Below are 20,885 nucleotides of genomic sequence, written 5' to 3'. Positions count from 1 at the left end.
CACTTTGCCTGGTACTGACAATAGAGAGATCCCTCGGTGGTTCGAACACTCTGACCTCTTTCCTTTACTCTTGTATAATGGGACAATTTCTGCTACCTTCCAGTCATCGGGCAGAACTTCCGTCGACCAACATTTATCTATGATGTCCCAGAGCCACTCGACAATACCCTTGTGTGCTTTCAACATCTCACAGGAAATGTTATCGGGTCCACTTGCCTTGCCATTCTTCAACCTGCGGACAGCTTCAAGCACTTCTTCAAATCGAATTGGGCTCAGGTCAATCGGCAAGCTTTCAGCTGCTTCTTCGGGATCCAATCTCGTACTGCAACTGAATGTTGAGGGATTCAGGAGTTGACTAAAATGTTCCGTCCAGCGTTCAAGTCGTTCCTCTTTCGTCCGTAAGTTGACGCCAGTGCTTGAAACTAATTTGGTCAACTGGGGCCTCCAGTTTCGGCAAATCTGCTGTGATGCCCCAAAAACCTCCTTTAAGTTGCCTCTGTCCGCGAAGCTCTGCACTTCTTGGCCTTTGCGTTCAAGCCATGCCCGTTTGTCTGCACGTAGAGCTTTTCTGACTTCCTTACAGCAGTTTGTGAACTCTAACAGCGCCTCCGCGCTGCTGTGTTTCTTTAACTGTAGATCGGCTCGTTTCCGGATAAGTTCCAGAGAATCTGGAGAAATCCAAGGTTTGTTCACTCGCTTGTCCGGAAGGAGGCATTTCACTGCTGCTTGGTTCAGGGCTTTTCGAAAATTGTCCCAAGACTGCTCTGTATTCTCGAAATCGCCGCTCTTATCAAGATGTAACTTGACCTCCTGCGTGAATAAGTCACGCGTTGTTTCATCTTGCAGCTTTGCAGAACTGATTCTGGGCGTGAAGCATGACTTTTTAGACAAAAGTTTCATACTACTACTACTACTACTACTACTACTACTACTACTACTACTACTACTACTACTACTACTACTACTACTACTACTACTACTACTACTACTACTACTACTACTACTACTACTACTACTACTACTACTACTACTACTACTACTACTACTACTACTACTACTACTACTACTACTACTACTACTACTACTACTACTACTACTACTACTACTACTACTACTACTACTACTACTACTACTACTACTACTACTACTACTACTACTACTACTACTACTACTACTACTACTACTACTACTACTACTACTACTACTACTACTACTACTACTACTACTACTACTACTACTACTACTACTACTACTACTACTACTACTACTACTACTACTACTACTACTACTACTACTACTACTACTACTACTACTACTACTACTACTACTACTGTTTCAACACTTTAATTCCAAATATGAAATAAAGGCACGGTTGGCAACAAATACAAATACAAATACAAATACAAACAAAACAAGAAGAGTTATTTGTTTGGTTATTCTGTGAAGTGCTGTACGACGAAATTGTTGAAGGCATTCTTTGACCCGGTTGCTGCTTTCTCCTGCAATCTGGTGAACGATACTTTGTTTCGTACACAGTCTCCTTCGATTTGACTCATCCACGTTTTCCGTTGCCCCCCAGGAGCGCGTCTGGCATGGGCGTATTGATCGGGCGGGTCCCAATCGAAGGCACTGCGGGCTAATCTTCCTGGTTCCATTCTCTGGATGTGACCGTACCATTTTATCCGTTTGAGCATGATCATCGTGGATAGTTGGGGCATTCGCGATCTTGACATAATTTCATCGTTCGTTGCTTTCTCCAGATATGACACACGTAGAATTCTCCGAAGACAACCACAGTGGAAACTCTCAAGTTTTCTCTCCATTAATTTCGAAAGAGTCCAAGTCTCTGAGCTGTACAGCACGGCTGATAAAACGAGTGCTTTGTACAAATTGCACTTGAGGTGCACGCTGCTTGCTCTTCCAGAGATTTTGGAAGTTAGCAAACCGTTGTCTACCTTCTGCAAGTTTGCAATTGACTTCCTGGAGGTCTCCATGCTTGAGGCTGACATATGATCCGAGATACTTGAACGCTTCTATGTTTTCAAACTCGTTTCCGATAACATCTTGTACTTTGCAGGAAAACACGCGTGTGGCAGCTGCTTTAGGTTTGCCACAGTATCTCGATTGGTGAACTTTTCGGCCATTGACTGTTTTGAACTTCCTTTCACACTTGTCACAGGTGAGGCTCGCCTCTAGTTGCTCGAACTTTGACTTGTCGACAACATTCTTTGACAAACCGGCTTTGCAGAATCTTGTTTGGTGCACTTTGCGTCCGGTAACTGTACTGAATTGCCGCTGACAGTTCTGACATCTTAAAGACTCTTGATCAGCCACCGCTGACCCACTCTCATTTTCTAGCGACTCTAAATCCGCTACTGCAGATTGTTGTTGCGAAGCTACCAACGCTGGCTTAGCCTCCGCTAAGCTTTTCAATCTGAGCTTCCGGCCATCTTGTGTTTCGAACCAGCCCGCTTTCTTTTTCGTTCCCAGCAGCACCTCCGTGCCGATGGTTAGTCGTGACTGGCTAGATGTCTCTGCCAGGAGTCCTAGTTTGCCTTTATGTGTTCCAGTGAGTATCTCCACGTTCTGTTGGATACTAGGCACTGCAACAACATTTGGGCTGTCGCATTTTACACCCATATTCTTTGTACTACTACTACTACTACTACTACTACTACTACTACTACTACTACTACTACTACTACTACTACTACTACTACTACTACTACTACTACTACTACTACTACTACTACTACTACTACTACTACTACTACTACTACTACTACTACTACTACTACTACTACTACTACTACTACTACTACTACTACTACTACTACTACTACTACTACTACTACTACTACTACTACTACTACTACTACTACTACTACTACTACTACTACTACTACTACTACTACTACTACTACTACTACTGTTTCAACACTTTAATTCCAAATATGAAATAAAGGCACGGTTGGCAACAAATACAAATACAAATACAAATACAAACAAAACAAGAAGAGTTATTTGTTTGGTTATTCTGTGAAGTGCTGTACGACGAAATTGTTGAAGGCATTCTTTGACCCGGTTGCTGCTTTCTCCTGCAATCTGGTGAACGATACTTTGTTTCGTACACAGTCTCCTTCGATTTGACTCATCCACGTTTTCCGTTGCCCCCCAGGAGCGCGTCTGGCATGGGCGTATTGATCGGGCGGGTCCCAATCGAAGGCACTGCGGGCTAATCTTCCTGGTTCCATTCTCTGGATGTGACCGTACCATTTTATCCGTTTGAGCATGATCATCGTGGATAGTTGGGGCATTCGCGATCTTGACATAATTTCATCGTTCGTTGCTTTCTCCAGATATGACACACGTAGAATTCTCCGAAGACAACCACAGTGGAAACTCTCAAGTTTTCTCTCCATTAATTTCGAAAGAGTCCAAGTCTCTGAGCTGTACAGCACGGCTGATAAAACGAGTGCTTTGTACAAATTGCACTTGAGGTGCACGCTGAGCTGCTTGCTCTTCCAGAGATTTTGGAAGTTAGCAAACCGTTGTCTACCTTCTGCAAGTTTGCAATTGACTTCCTGGAGGTCTCCATGCTTGAGGCTGACATATGATCCGAGATACTTGAACGCTTCTATGTTTTCAAACTCGTTTCCGATAACATCTTGTACTTTGCAGGAAAACACGCGTGTGGCAGCTGCTTTAGGTTTGCCACAGTATCTCGATTGGTGAACTTTTCGGCCATTGACTGTTTTGAACTTCCTTTCACACTTGTCACAGGTGAGGCTCGCCTCTAGTTGCTCGAACTTTGACTTGTCGACGACATTTTTTGACAAACCGGCTTTGCAGAATCTTGTTTTGTGCACTTTGCGTCCGGTAACTGTACTGAATTGCCGCTGACAGTTCTGACATCTTAAAGACTCTTGATCAGCCACCGCTGACCCACTCTCATTTTCTAGCGACTCTAAATCCGCTACTGCAGATTGTTGTTGTGAAGCTACCAACGCTGGCTTAGCCTCCGCTAAGCTTTTCAATCTGAGCTTCCGGCCATCTTGTGTTTCGAACCAGCCCGCTTTCTTTTTCGTTCCCAGCAGCACCTCCGTGCCGATGGTTAGTCGTGACTGGCTAGATGTCTCTGCCAGGAGTCCTAGTTTGCCTTTATGTGTTCCAGTGAGTATCTCCACGTTCTGTTGGATACTAGGCACTGCAACAACATTTGGGCTGTCGCATTTTACGCCCATATTCTTTGTTTTGGCCACATTAATCTTCAGACCAGCGGCTTCCGCTAGGGCCTCGATTCGATGTAGGTTTTCCTGCACCTCACTGTCTGAGACCCCCACGAGGGCAACATCATCAGCAAAATCTAAGTCAGCCACCAATCTCCCAATGTCTAATCCTCCATGCACCGAGTTAGCTAAAATGTAGTTGATGACAAGGCCGAATAGGATTGGGGACCACACATCACCCTGCCTAACGCCTGTTCTGACATCAAATAAGCGTCCCTTCTCACCTTCGGCTTTGACTCGACATTTGAATCCATCATAGCTGTTTCTTATGATGTTTATCACTTTTTGCGGCAGACCATAGTGTTTCATTATCTGGTACATCTGCTCACGATCGACAGAATCGAATGCCGCTCGAAAGTCTATGAAACAAAAGCTAATATCCAATTGAAACGCCATTGATTTCTCTATTATTTGACGCAGGGCAAAGAGTTGATCGGCGCATCCTCTGCTTTTTCTGAAGCCACACTGCTCTTCCCTTAAGACGCGATCCACTGAATCTTTGCATCGATTGAGAGTAACGGAAGCGAACACTTTGCCTGGTACTGACAATAGAGAGATCCCTCGGTGGTTCGAACACTCTACTACTACTACTACTACTACTACTACTACTACTACTACTACTACTACTACTACTACTACTACTACTACTACTACTACTACTACTACTACTACTACTACTACTACTACTACTACTACTACTACTACTACTACTACTACTACTACTACTACTACTACTACTACTACTACTACTACTACTACTACTACTACTACTACTACTACTACTACTACTACTACTACTACTACTACTACTACTACTACTACTACTACTACTACTACTACTACTACTACTACTACTACTACTACTACTACTACTACTACTACTACTACTACTACTACTACTACTACTACTACTACTACTACTACTACTACTACTACTACTACTACTACTACTACTACTACTACTACTACTACTACTACTACTACTACTACTACTACTACTACTACTACTACTACTACTACTACTACTACTACTACTACTACTACTACTACTACTACTACTACTACTACTACTACTACTACTACTACTACTACTACTACTACTACTACTACTACTACTACTACTACTACTACTACTACTACTACTACTACTACTACTACTACTACTACTACTACTACTGCTACTACTACTACTACTACTACTACCACTACTACTACTACTACTACTACTACTACTACTACTACTACTACTACTACTACTACTACTACTACTACTACTACTACTACTACTACTACTACTACTACTACTACTACTACTACTACTACTACTACTACTACTACTACTACTACTACTACTACTACTACTACTACTACTACTACTACTACTACTACTACTACTACTACTACTACTACTACTACTACTACTACTACTACTACTACTACTACTACTACTACTACTACTACTACTACTACTACTACTACTACTACTACTACTACTACTACTACTACTACTACTACTACTACTACTACTACTACTACTACTACTACTACTACTACTACTACTACTACTACTACTACTACTACTACTACTACTACTACTACTACTACTACTACTACTACTACTACTACTACTACTACTACTACTACTACTACTACTACTACTACTACTACTACTACTACTACTACTACTACTACTACTACTACTACTACTACTACTACTACTACTACTACTACTACTACTACTACTACTACTACTACTACTACTACTACTACTACTACTACTACTACTACTACTACTACTACTACTACTACTACTACTACTACTACTACTACTACTACTACTACTACTACTACTACTACTACTACTACTACTACTACTACTACTAACACTACTAACACCTTTACTACCACCACCACTACTACTGTCCAAAGATGCCAACGCTGCTAGGATGATGATTTTTTTACTTAAACTGCCGCTTCTTGTGTTGAAAACCGACATTTCCGATTAATTCTACGTTCCTTAAAACAATACCGATTATTTCAACAAAAACAGACAAAAACCGACAAAAAAGGTCAAAAACCGACGTTTCTTACAATCAAAACCGATGAAACCGACAAAAACTGACAGAAACCGAGGCTTCGTACGTCGTTTTTGTCGGTATTTCTCAACGAGGGAACGGAAAAAAAATAAAAATGCTAATTGGCTGATTAATTACAATTATGAAACGTATGAATTTTTTCAGCTTCGATTTTTTCATTATGAGGATTTCTATGGAACTTAAAATCTTCCCAAACAAATAGAGTTTTCTGTGCAATATTGTTTGGGCTACCGTGATAAGGCCGTTTCAGTCTATTTATCTCTTCGGTTCTACTCGGTATTTTCTATAATTTAATTTTAGAAAAAATACCTAGTTTTTAGTGTTCTTCATATCAATTAAATCTATTGGATCTTTGCTCAATGTAGCTTGTTTTGTTTATATTCCTTCACTTACGGTCTATTATTATCAGTTTTGATCAAGTAATGTTGAAATGTTCCTGACTACAAAAAATGGATTATTAATTAATCTAGAAAAGAACAAGATGTTCAATTTTTTATGTATAATAAGAAAAACCTCTGAATTTGTCTAAGTTGTTAAAATGTTATTTGTAAACATAACAACATTTTATTTCGTAAATAGATGCTCAGTTTGTTTTGAATTGTTTATCCAATTACATTTGCAGTTGCGCCTTGTCATAATAATTTCTTTCTTCTTTTAATGAAGAACAACATCTTCATGACTGTGATTTTTTGGTTTGAGGGGATTCTGGAGTATCGAAAATGAAGGGCCCCTAAGTTATTTTGAGAAAATGCTGACATATGGATTTGAAAATGCAATCAAAGTCAATATTTTGGGAACATTTTTAAAAAAGCAAACGCAAGGAAGCTAATTGAGATCTACTGTTTTTAATGGGTTTGCAAAGGGATCTCTCTTGAATTGATAAAAATAAAAAAACTAACATTTTTGTCTACTTAGGTCGAATTGTATTGTCTTATACAAACAGAGTAACTAACTCAGACGCGCTGTCTACAGTAAATGGCTGAATGTTAAATTAAATTAACCAATAAGAGTTGTGCTCGACCGGAACTAACTTGCAAGAAACTTTCAAGTTAGCAGTTCGTCTTGCAAGTTCATACAAATTAGCCATTCGACTTACAAGTTTTTAAAGTTACAATTCGACTGGCGAGTTTTTACAGGTTAACCATCTTTTCCGAAAAACTTGCTAGTTCTTTCAAGTTAACCATTCGGTCTCGACCCGGGAACATTTTATTTCATAATTTGATGCTCAGTTTGTTTTGATTTGTTTATTCAACTACATTTCCAGTTGCGCTTTGTCAAAATAATTTTTAGTTCTTTTAAAAAAGAACAATTTCACGAATGTGATTGTTATGATTTTTGGGGATTCTGGAGTATCAAAAATGAAGGGCCACTAAATTATTTCGAGAAAATGCTGACATATGGATCTGGAAATTCAATCAAAGTCAATATTTTGGAACATTTTAAAAAAATCAATCGCGGAGAATCTAATTGAGATCTACTGTTTTTAATGGTTTTGCAAAAGGATCTCTCTTGAATTGATAAAAATAAAAAAGTAACTATTTTGTCTACTTAGGTCAAATTGTATTATGTTACCCAAACAGAACAACTAACTCCCACGCGCTGTCTGCGGTAAATTACTGAATGTTAGATTGAATTAACCAATAAGAGTACTGCTCGACCGGAACGAAATTGCGGGAAACTTACAAGTTAGCTGTTCGACTTGTAAGTTCTTACAAGTTAGCCATTCGACTTACAAAATTTTAAAGTTCACAATTCTACTTGCAAATTTTTGCAAGCTAACCATCTTTTCCGAAAAACTTGCTAGTTCTTACAAGTTACTCATTTGGTCTCGACCCGGGAACGTTTTATTTCATAATTTGATGCTCAGTTTGTTTTGATTTGTTTATTCAAATACATTTACAGTTGCGCCTTGTCATAATGATTTCTTACTTCTTTTAATAAAGAACAACTTCTTCACGACTGTGATTATTTTGATTTTAGGGGATTCTGGAGTATCGAATTCTTAGGTTTGTATTATCAAAATTTTGTGGATGATCTGATGAGAGGAGTTGTGGGAATAGTGGATATCTGCTGAGAGCTTTTCCAATGTTTGAATAAGCACTTTCAAAAAGAAATGTAGTAATTAAAATGCTTTTAATTTTGTCTAATGGTGTGTATGTGTGTATTTAACTATCTCGGAAAGTATTCAAAATCCGGCATATGTTGTTTTTAGATTACACAAATTCTTCGTTCCCAGGTCGAGGTGGACCGAAGTGACCCCTGATCAGACGATCTTCGAGCGCACACATATTCCGGTGCGCGCAAATTACATTGTCTGGAAGAGGCTTCGCGCGCACTTTAGTCTGGACAATTGTTCATTAATTAGTAAAGACGGCTTGTTCTCTTAAAAAAGTCTATTTTTTGTTCATTTTTTGCCATTTTGGGCTCACTTAATCATTGAGTTGATTCTGAATATTCCACTTTTTTTCCACTACCAGCGCAAATAGAAATACAACAAGAAAAATAGCATTCAATAATCTATTTTTTTCGTTCAAACATATCCGTCAGTTTTTTCATTGGATGTCATTTAAAGCTAACTGCACTGCATTTTCCGTTTCTGTCAATCTTTTCTTTCTCCACACGGTTGCATTTATTGGACACTCCTCGAATGTCCTGGACCCATTCTAAACATATTTCAACTTTTGTAAATTTCCTAAAAAGTTACGCGTGATCCTTGATTACTCAAACTTGCAATTTCAACGCTAACTATTCCAAAGACCCTTGATGGATGCAAGAGGAACTTATGTGTTTTTCTAACATCATGAGGGTCCGTACGTGGGGTTTCAAACAGGGAATGCGTCGTCTCCAAAGCGGTGCTCAATTGAAGTTTTCTCGCAAAAATCCAATGTTAATTTTTTTTAAAATCGCTAAAAATGTAGTTATGTTTTAAATAAGTTATCTTATATCTGAGGCAGGAAAAAGCTACTGGATTAATCTCATCACAATGAAAGGACAAAAGAATTAGATTTTTTGTCAAAATCATCCTAGCCAACATATTGAAATGCCTATGAATTGGAAAAGATGTCGAACGACGGTGCACACGAAAGCTATAATAAATTAATGATATCAAAAACCTAAAAAATTATTCCAAGGTGGATGGGGAAAAGCGCTTTTTCCAATATAAAGTTATTACAAGTTTCCATTGTGTGTTATGCTCTGGGTTGCATGATTTTCGAAACAAGGGTTTCCAAGTTTTTTGCAAATAAACATTCAGCATGGAAGCTGCAAAAAACCAATTTCAAACATTGGTTCGAATACAGATACTACACAAAGAAGGTTCTAGTAAAAAAATCAGCCATATCAAACATCACAACTCAACCATCTTGTTTTAAAAATTCTTCTTAATTATTGAATGGAAACCGTTAGAGCTTAAAATTTTTCCATAAAACTTTCAACCAATTGAGACCACGCGGACGTCAAGTCTTGAAGGGAAAAATTTCATTAAAAGATACAATGTTATAAAAACTTGAAAACACAGGGAAAATACAGCAAAGACAAAACTTTTCTATTATCTGAAGTTATCATGAGTGGTTAATCTAAAACGATTTTGCATTTTTGGCCACTCGAAAAAAGAGTTTATAAAGAGAAAAAAAGAAGTAAAAAAGAAAGAGCAAAATTTAGGAGGCCTATATGGTGCGATAATGTTCAACGGTTGCTAATTATTGAAGCGTGAGTGGTCTTTTCTGCGAAAAAAACTTAAAGGTTTCATTTTCACTTATATACAAAAATCAAAACTTTGACCAGTAAACTTTTTGTCAGTCGCAAAATTATTTTTTCAGTCGAACGTCTCAAACATTACTAGAGAAAGCAAAGTGTTTCAGTCAAACTGAACAAACTTATTGAACGTCACTGTCAACCTATTTTCTTTTTTTCTTTTTCTCTGTTAACTTTTCTCTGTTTGTTAAGATTTTAATCCTCCTTCTATAGTCAAGTTTAAGAAAATTCATCGCGCTAAATAAAGATACACACGTTTTCATTCTAACATATACACCCCATGTTTTGCTATTTATTAACAGGTTCAAAAAATTAATCTTTTCCATGCAATGACTTTTTTATATCTCCTTAATTTTTAGCTGAATTCGTGTAGAATTCATTTAGCTTGTAAGAGCTTGCAATTTTCTTGCAAGTTCTTACAATGCGATGCATCGTTTTGCAAAATTGTCTTCCAAAAACTTGCAAGTTCTGGCAAGTTACCCATTTGAGCTACAAGGCTCCTGAAAGTTAACCAATTCACGGGGTTCTTACAAATTAAACATTTCGTTTTAAACATCTGTTCTTATATAAGTTCTTAGAATATAATTTCTGATAAGAAAACCTTTCTGCCCATATTGTTGCAAAAAACAACAAAGGTTGCAAGCTAAGAATGTAGACAGATGCTAAAGACAAAAAATTAGATTCGGGAAAACTGTGAACTGAAATCACAAAAATTTTAATAAATAATCGTTTAAAAAAATTCTGCCAAACAAAATTGAAAGTTCAATCGTATTCAAAAAAGGTAAAAAAATTATAGGAACATTTTAAAAAGCAATGGGAAGAAACTAATTGTGATCTACTTAATTTTAATCAAATGGCGAAAAATAATCTCTCGAGTTGATAAAAATGAGAAGTAACTGTTTTGTCAACGTAGGTTGCATTATATTTTGTTATTCAAATTGAGCAACTAAATCCCGTGCACCTTCTATGGTAAATGACAGAATGTTATATTGAACTAACCGATGAGAGTTAAACTCGACCGTGACGAACTCACAGGAAGCTTACAAATTAAACGTTGGGCTTGCAAGTTCGTACATGTTAAACTTTCGACTTGCAAGTTAACCACCTTTTGCACGACATTTGCAAACTCTTACAAGTTAACGATCTTTTGCAAGAAACTTGCAAGTTCTTACATGTCAAACATTCGGTCTCGGACCGGGTTTTTCCGAGTTTGATGGGATTTTTCATTATCAATTTTCGCGGTTAGTCTCCATAATTTTTGTAAAATGGACTTCTGAGCAGTGGCAAAGGTTGGTAAGCTATTTTGTTGCGCTGGTTGTATAAATGTTTTGTGCAGCAAACGTGAACGAGAAAATTAGGCATGAAGAAAATTGATGCTATTTTAAAGTACTCTCCGGTAATTACACTGCACGCGCATCAAATTGTCAAATTATCGCAGTTGTCTATGTCGATTTTGACTGTTCTCGTTTGATTAAGACGCAATTGAATTTTGCGTTTGACTATAACGAACCTGTCTTTCGTTAGTTTCAAGTACATGCTGTTGTGGTCATTGCGAATCTGGTCCAACAATCTCAATTTATTTCTCCTGCGCAAAGCCAACAACTCACGCTTCAGCTCTCAAAACATTTTCAATCAAGTTCAACCGATCCGGGCTTCAGTGCCAAAAATTGCAAACAAATATTTGATCTGGACGTAATTTTAATGATTGGTTGTACGATTTGGGATTTAGCGCTAATGTTGTCAAAACGTTGTGATCTTTTTGCCAACGAAAACAAAGTTTTCTAACAAAATCCATGTACGAAATTACCAAAAATCATTGTAATTGAGATTTATTAGGGCGTGAATTTTTTATGATTTGTTTTTTGATTGATAAATTTTCCAAATTGCTGCTGTCACCAGAAGGGTTTAATAAGATGATTTTCAGGGCAAATAAGTGCATCTCAGTGAGCCGAAACTTAATACATATTAATAACAAACAAGATAAGACATGGTTAACCTTGCCAAGATCTTGACATCTTGCCTGCCAAGATAACATCAAGATAAGTACAAACTTGTAAGCTCCTTGCATGTGTATCAGGAAAGAAGATCTTGAAAAGATAACCAGGAAAGGTTATTCATGAAATCTCAAGACATGCCAAGTATTAAAAAGCAAAAATTACCTTCCCTAGTCAAGACAGGATGTTAGTCATGCAAGATCTTGCAAGATTATTGCAAAATACTGTTAATCTTGCAAGATTCTTGCAAAATTAACATCCTAAATCGATTAGGTTTGATATAAGAATAAGCAAGAGTTCATTAGATTAAACTAAAACTATTAAGATTTATTATGAATTACGAAGAATCATCAAAAATTACAAAAAAGTTGTCGTATTATTCAGCTATCGTTTGTTCAGTAATCAACAATTGAGCCTATTCATTCCAGTATATCGAAATTTTTAAGTGCTGGAGGTGTATATAAGACACACCATAAACACTAGGGTCGCCACCGAAAAGAGCCTTACACTGTTCCAATGAAAATTTTATAATAACCATGAATTAAACGCACCAAAACAACTAACTTTATCTAACATTAAATACACCAACTATAACATTATATCATTAAATAACATTATATAACATTAAACACGCCAACTTGGTTCCATAGAAACCAATTCAAGGAATAGCCATTAAACAATTAAAAACAACTGTTTTGATTTTGAAAAAAAAACATTTTTTTTCATTTATCAAATTCTTGTGGAAATGAGATAACTATTGAAAAGAATACAACTGATACAGATGATCAAACAGCAAAATAACACATAGAATCTCACATAACTCAAATCTTCCAGACCTTTGAAATCTTTTTATGAGTCAAATACGTCTACTAATAGTTACTAACACGCTCTGAGCATAAGCTGGCCGAATTAAAACCAATATATAGAGTATTTTTTCAAAAAGGGGGCTAGTTGTTAGAGGCATTGAATCACCTATTTTAGGAGAAACCCCTAAAAAGGTGAACTGCTGTCGATGAGATTTTACCTTCAACCTTGATTGCGCTACGTTTACTTTGCATACACTCTCCATAAAGTTTTGATCACTTTTTCTGAGACTTTTTGGCGCTTCATCTGTTTTGCGCTTGCATTGGGTTATTAAGCGCCATCTGCAACCTATTAAAATTCAAATACTTGTATTTGCTGTGACTAAAAAGAAGAGAAGATAAAAAAGGTTCGGAAACTTTACTAAATATAGCGTGGTGGGTTTTTTGTTTTATCTTTCAGTGAACAAAAATTAACTTTATACGAGCCTCTCAACTTTGAAAACACGCCAATCATTTTTTTGTTGATAACCGCTGACAAAGGTAGAAAAGAACGGTAATAAAAACGGTCAGAACAATTGAGAGAACTTAAGTCTTTAATTGTGAACAGTATTTGACGAAAAACAAAAGTTTCGGAGTTTTCTTTTTGTACTATGTCCTTGTTATTTTTTTTATCCAACTGCTTTTATCACTTATTTCAAATAATTACTTTTTTGCTGGAAGAATTATAGTACACAACTCTCTTTGGCCCGCCATGAAAATATTGGAAATTCACATTCCTATTGATTTCATGACTTTTGATGCGAGACTTTAGGAGAAAAAAACTCGCAGAAGGAAATTTCTACATAAACCGGTCGTTTTCCTTATGCTCCCATTGAACAAGAAAAGTCCTGCATTTATTGATAGCACGAGAACAATTTTCTGGTTTTTAATCAAACGAGCCATTCTTATTACCTGAAAAACGTGTGATTATTCATCATACAAAAATCAATTGTGCGATTTCACTCGAGAGTTTTAGAGTGATATGAAGGATTATGATTGATTATAAGCTTTTTTTCAAAAGTGAGCTTATTTTGTCATTGGGAAAAGATTTCGATGTCACGCAAAACACAAAAATTGAACCTATTGAGACAGCTGGATGAGAACTCGTTTTCTCTTATGTTAAACTGATTTTTTGAACAAAGAAAGCTCACAAGGGCGATCAAATTTCCAATGGTGAACGTGATCGAAAATTCCTTGATTGCAGTCTTGAAAATCGTCACAAGAAATGTAGTGCCTCTTTAGTAAGTTCAGGAGCTGATGGCTAGTCAATCTCCTTACATACTCGCCCAAATTTTTTTGATCCTCATGTTCAGGCCGCATCTTGTCTTGTTTATTGTTGATGAGGTTCCCGGGTTGACCTTTCTTGGCAACAATATCCAAGAACCATATATGGTCCCATACAGGCCATACAAAATTTTCTTATTTGATCTTGCAATGGTTGCCAAGATTTCCATATATGATTCTTATATGGCATCCAAGAATCCAATATGATGATTTATGCGTTCTTTCAACGCCCATACAAAGCTTATGCAGCAGTTCCAGCTTTAAAAGCTTAACTCGACTTATGGCATATTGGTACCACATATGGTTCTTACATGGTCCATATATGGTTCTTATATGGTCCATATATGGTTGTTATATGGTCCATATATAATTCTTATATGGTCCATATATGTTTATTAAATGTTTTTTACATGATTCCGGCATGTTTCTTACATTGTTATTACATTGTCCACTCGAGGTCATTACAACAAAACCTTTGTGATTAGTTACATGTTGGTTACATGATCCATATATGGTTCTTACATGTTTCTTTGACGGCTCATATATGGTTCCGACATCTTTTTACATGATCCAAACATGGTCCATAACAGGTTATTACAACAAAACCTTTGTGATTAGTTACATGATTCTTACATGATCCACAAACGGTTCTTACAAGATTCATAAATAGTTCTTGCATGACCCACAAATTGTTCCATAACGGTTCCTGTATGGCTCTATGGTTTTCTAAATATCCACGTATAGTACCCGATTTTTGCATGGCTGCTCTGTGTTTGCTACATGCATATGGATGCCAAGAAGAATATACAGGAACCGAATCTGCTTTTTCGAAAGCTTAATGTCATATTAATATCACCACTGTAGTTTTTACTTGTTTTTCTGTATTTTTCACTTTATAAATGCCTTTTCTAAGACCCGCTGGTTCTCAAAAAGTCCACATATAGTACGTGGCTTTTGCATTGTTTTTAAGTGTTTCCTACATGCATATGCTTGCCAAGAAGAATAAAAAAGAACTGAATTTGATGTTTCGAAGGCTTAATGTCTTTAATATTACCACTGTAGTTTTTACTCGTTTTTCTGTGTTTTTTAACTTATAACTGCCTTTTCTGGGGCTCCATGGTTCTCTAAATATCCACGTATAGTACGTGTTTTCCGCATGCTTGCTCTGTGTTTCCTAAATGCATATGTATGCCAAGAAGAATTTAAAGGAACTTAATTTTTTCGAAAGCTTAATGTCATATTAATATCACCACTGTAGTTTTTACTTGTTTTTCTGTTTTTTAACTTATAGATGGCTTTTCTATGGTATCCAGGAAATCAAAAAAGTTTATACCTTTTCATAGCCTTTTCGTAAATTTTATGCATTACTCAAATTTCCCGCGTTTTTGAACAGTTTACTGCAATGTGTCACCAGTAAATATTTGTCTTGAAATAACGGTTGCCGAGAATTGAAACAAGATTTCTCTAAGATTGAAGCAAAAGAGAAATTGCAAGCATACAGAACCTCAACTCAACATGAAATAAGAAGCGAAACTAAGAAACAAAACAAGAAGCAAAGAAAATTAAATTTTCAAGAAAATAATCATTTGATCAACAAAGAAAATTGCACTAAGATAATCAAGGTACATAAACAACAAAAATTAAATATTAATATGTTTTGAATGTCTTTGGGTAGTTTTGTAGATCCTAATCATGCTCAAAGCAATTCAGAAGGGGTGACAAGTACGATGTGTTATTGAAATCAATACGTAAAAACTTGTCTTTGATTGCATCCTGAAACACTGTTTCTATTTTTGAAGTTCTTTTGAAAATGAGAAAAGAATAAGCGGGCGCTGCTGTTGCTTGATTGCATTTTTTCACTTCAATAATTTTCAGTACAAAGACCGATAATTTCTCAACGTTATTTGAGGCAGAAAAAAAGCCTTATCTGGCCATAACGAAGCCTTCCATTGCTTCTATAAGAAATATAACTGTTTCGTGACGACTGATGGCAGAGTGAATCGAGTTCAAAGAAGCTAAGCTTTGCGTTGCTGTAGAAAACGTCTCCTTCAGCTCTGATATCATCTGGTATTCCAGAACTCAAACATTGTTTGAAGAATCTCTTTTTTCCGCGAAGTTTGCTGGCGAATTCTGCAAGTTTGTTGTCCCCTATTTCTCTTCGGTACGAATCTTTGTTTCGAATATAACGCTCGACTAAAAGCTGCAAATGATTGACGTTCCTGTGAATTTTGACTGCAAGAGGTAGTTAGCCGATTCAAACATCATTGCGGATGCTGTCCATAAAGGTCCGAAAGATCTTACTTGCCACGCTAAGTGTGAGAGTGCATGCACATTTGGTGAAAAGATTTCTTCGGAATATCGGTTTTTCAGTTGTAGGAGAAAACTTCGAAACAGATTTTCAGCTTCAATTGCATGCAAAGAAGAAATCATGAGCAGACGAATGACGTAACTCAAAAGAATAAAGCGATCGTAAAGATCTTCAATGACAGTCGAATGGAACAGAATTTGGCCGATATAAAAAAATCATAGCTTCAATTCGTTCGCCTTGAAGAAATCCAGTTCACGCAGTGGTCTGACAGATCTTTTGCATTCGCAAGTGAGCTGAAAACAATTACAGTTTTTTAACATCAAATAGGAATGAATTAAAAATCACCAAAGATAAGCAAAAAAAATTACCGCGATAGTTTTGACGGCACTTTCAATCAATTGAAGATCGCTTCTCGTTGTCTTTTTAGCAATCACTTGCAACATAACTTTGGAAACCCCAAGATAACGTTGATGCATGACGTCAATTGGAGCCGCTAGAGGTAAGTTAGGAATTAGAGCAAAAATCTTTGATCTGCCTTTGACACCACGATAAACTCTCAGATGGTTTTGCTCAATTTCTTTCAGATGCTTTTCGTGTAATTCAGGAGTTCGCATTTTAAAATTGTCAATAGGATAGTAAGGAGCCGTTTCGCCTAGTTGAGTTTGCACAAGGCACAGTGTGCAGCCATAACGTGCAAGATGAATGTGCATGTTTAATATTGATGTTGTTGCCGGTAAATCGGACACCAGAAGAAATACGCTGAATTTCAGGCTGTAGGAAAACTCTCTAAACCTTATTTACAGAGATTCACTGGAAAACTCGTTCCGCAAATCCTGGAAAAACCAATAAATGAAACAAATCAATTTGAACTTTAATTTACAGTTTTGTTTATTTTAGTTTAAATCATTACTTCGAAGATATCGTCCCAAGCTGGTTTATTGTTACCCAACCAAAGCGCAGCCAAAACAATATTTTCGAAGGAGGACCGCAGAATTGGGGGTAAGTTTGCAATTGCCAACCAAACCGGCCAGATAGATTTTGACGATGCTTTCATTATCTTAACGCCATCTGAATTAAGAATTATGAAAATTTCTAGTGTTTTCGCGTTCAAGTCGAAGAAAGCAGGAAGATTTAAATCTGATTCTTTTTTTTCGTTCGTTGTCATGGCGAAAGATTTCTGTAATGTTGTTCTCAATTACAGAATGCAGCTCCGTCATGAAATCAAGAGACCAACGAAAACCAGAGCCACAAGCTTTCAAACGTTCCATTTTTTCTTGCGCTGTAGGCTGGCATTTCCTTTTCATGCTTTTGAAGCTTGGTATGGTTGACTCTGCGCCAACTAATCGCAATAAACTGATCCAGTCCTTTGCTTCCGAGTCGGACGTTCCATGCCTGGAAATAATTGCTGATACACAACTCACTAAGTCAGATTCTGGGTTACAATTTGCCTGACTGCAACCATCTTCCGATTCAGAAGAGCTTAACCCAATTGCAGGCCTTGGAAAAACATTCGGACCAATTTCACTGACGTTTTCAATTTCTAAATCCGGGGCAACAGAATCCTGAGGTGTCTATATATTAAAATTGTAGGACTCATTTCAACTTCATAACATTTTCGTAACATTTTCGTAACATCTTCGTAACATTTTCAACTTCACTTAAAACTTGCGATTGAACAACCTCCATCAACTCATTTTGTTCAATCTCCCATTCTTTATTAGACGAACAATCGCTCGAGTTGTCAGAGCTACTTGTCTGATATGAGCTACTTCTTATACTCGTGGGCGTTTCCTAGAAACAACTAGTCGTCGACGATTTTGTCTAAAAACAGACAGTCGGTTAGACTCAACTGAATCAAAGACACGTAGCTCCAGTTTATCGTCAACTTCGGTTGCCTGAGTTGCTTCTGCTGCTTGCTGAACATGCAAATGATCTTTTCTGCATTTGCAATAGATATTATTTTCACCAAAATAGTCGTCACCGTAATACACAAGAAGTTCATCTCCAGGATGGATGTCTTTGAGTATTTCTACTTTAATACATTTCTGTGCACCTATTTCACAGACTACAAATTGACAGTTAGGATCACACGAGTGATTAACAAAACGAACAGAACCGCACATTAAACGCATTTTGTTGCAGACGTTTGTAGGCTTGAATACGGATATGGGCAGGATTTTATTTTCGTCTGTTGAGTCCACTTGTTCTAGAATTACCCACAAATTTTCCAGAACTTTTCTTTTTGAAACTTTTAAAGTGTCAGTGCCGTTGAAAAACAGTCCATAGCCTCCGAAATTATCCTGTTTGAACTCAAACGACGAATTGGTGGCCTCATTGTAGCAGACTCGAAGCAATGAGTCGTATTTGGCATACAGAGCTTGTTCCTCTACAAATTTAAGGTAATGCTCAGGTGAAAATTTCTCAACCATCGCAATAACTTCGCGGCCATTTTGAGCAATCATCTCGTTGGTTATTTGCGCATCACCTTGAGCAAGAACAAGACTTTTGTGTTTTATCCTCATTTCAACTGAAAGAAAGATGGCAAATAAACTACCGTCAAAAGAAAAGTTAGGCTATTAAAGCGATCTGAAGCAAATTAAGACATCTAAGAAGCGTCTAAATTTGTTGTCAAAGAGCTTCTGAAATCATTAATTCTTTATCTGAGAAAATCAAATTTGTCATTAACTGAATTGAAGAACAGCAAATCATCAAAAGCATCAAATTAGGGTACACGGTTGACAAAAATTTATACACTTATACCTCTATATAAATCATGAGTTAATTTTTCGAACAAAAAAATTAGCAATATAAAGTGAAACAAGGACTCATGTACTCAATCAAATTGAACTTCCTTGATAATAGATAACCGAATCGATCTATGCATCCTCTAACGTTTATCTTCAGGCACTGGTTGATTGGTTCTGAGCATAGTTCGGATTTTTCTTCTTCAAATCCAGTCCCATTTGGTTTGCGGCATTCCTGGCTTCTTTAAGTGCCAGCTCAGCATTTCGCGGGTACTTACGGCGAACAACGTCTAAAGCAAAAAACTCTAAAAATGATTTCATCCAGTTTCATTAACCCGAAAAATTTGAGCTTGAAACTTTCTTAATTTTACAGCTTAGATTCTTGACTATTTTAACTTGATTTTTTCCAAATTAAGAAAAAACATATACCATTAAAGATCTTTTCGACGTGCTCATCAACTCTTCCTCATTGGCCAGGCATTCTTCTCCCAGGACCCAGCATCTTTTCCTGCAGCTTGCAGTTGTTTTTCTCAGAAATTTTCCCCTTTAAACATTACAGCGAGATCTTCACGGTTGTCGACAAGAACTTCTTCGCGCCGAGTCATAAGAAATACAGAGTTAAGGAATTCTGCATTAGATGCCTTATCTTGCCTTCTTGAGTTTTTCAGATTTTCTTTATGGCACTCTATGATGCGATCGAATTCGCTTTCCAATTTCAAAAGTGGAGCAGAGGTACTGAAGTCCCTATCGTCGATACTGTCGGTGGGGTAGCGCTCAACTATTTTTTCTGCATTATCGTCCCGCTCTTCACGCCGCATTTTTTTCGGAGGTTGGCACTTCTTCATCAGAAAACTCAAAAGACTGCGCATCATCACTGATAGGGTATTCAGAATCAGAGGACTCTAAGTTGTTTTCTCTAGCAGACATTACTCTGTAATACTAAGTGTCCTTCAGCAGATAACAAAGATTGACATAAAACCATTGTCTTTTCCTTTTGTTACAGCGATTATCTTTGTAAACCTCTGCAAAGCTAATACATTATAACTCCAACTCCTCTTTGCCAGGTTGATTAGTTTTTACTTAATAAAAAAACTGCATTTGAAGCAATGGGTTAAATTCTATAACATGTTTAACTTTTATTTCTGAACTATGTTTGAGAACAAGCTCAAATACAACAACAACGGTGTATTTTCACAGAAAAAAAATGGAACGTCTGGAGAGGAGAAACTATATAATAAACACATTTGAACGTTTGTCAAATCAAGTGGCACCAAACAAATTAAACTGGCTTTTGCTAGATAACAAATTGAACAAAGTTTACAATAAGGCGACAGATAACACAGAGACAAAAGCAATACCTTCATTTATTAACGACTAAAACAAGCAATATAATTGCCAAAAAAAATTTAGGTTTGAACTTAAAGTTGAAGTTTTTCAAATGAAGTAGAGAAGCAGAAAGAAACTTTTCAAATTCAAATATGTAGTTTCAAAATATGCTAATATTCTGGCACATCAATTTAGGAGAAGCAACATTAAAAAATAGCAACGAGTGGAAGGAGAACAAGCACTCAAGTT

General features: G+C 36.8%; 1 protein-coding gene across 3 annotated transcripts in view; it reads right to left on the bottom strand.

Moving 5' to 3' along the window:
* Window positions 1–8,874: 8,874 nt before the first annotated feature.
* Window positions 8,875–20,885, bottom strand: part of LOC142337073 (uncharacterized) — a 45,227-nt gene continuing 33,216 nt past the window's right edge. Inside the window, exons 2-4 of one of the 3 annotated variants that reach the window (XM_075386139.1) lie at window positions 14,170–14,332; window positions 11,649–11,756; window positions 8,875–9,048 (exon numbers count right to left, since the gene is read on the bottom strand). In XM_075386139.1, the coding sequence (XP_075242254.1) occupies window positions 9,015–9,048; window positions 11,649–11,756; window positions 14,170–14,332 (305 nt within the window). In that variant the 3' untranslated portion in view covers window positions 8,875–9,014. The remainder of the gene's footprint in view (window positions 9,049–11,648; window positions 11,757–14,169; window positions 14,333–20,885) is intronic. The other 2 variants (XM_075386141.1, XM_075386142.1) reach the window with 2 other exon arrangements.

This window comes from Convolutriloba macropyga, chromosome 3, assembly GCF_964194025.1.
Source record: "Convolutriloba macropyga chromosome 3, txConMacr16.3, whole genome shotgun sequence".
Classification (NCBI taxonomy): domain Eukaryota; kingdom Metazoa; phylum Xenacoelomorpha; order Acoela; family Convolutidae; genus Convolutriloba; species Convolutriloba macropyga.
The sequence above is the reverse complement of the archived record's forward strand: the minus strand, read 5'-3'. Positions and strand labels throughout refer to the sequence as shown.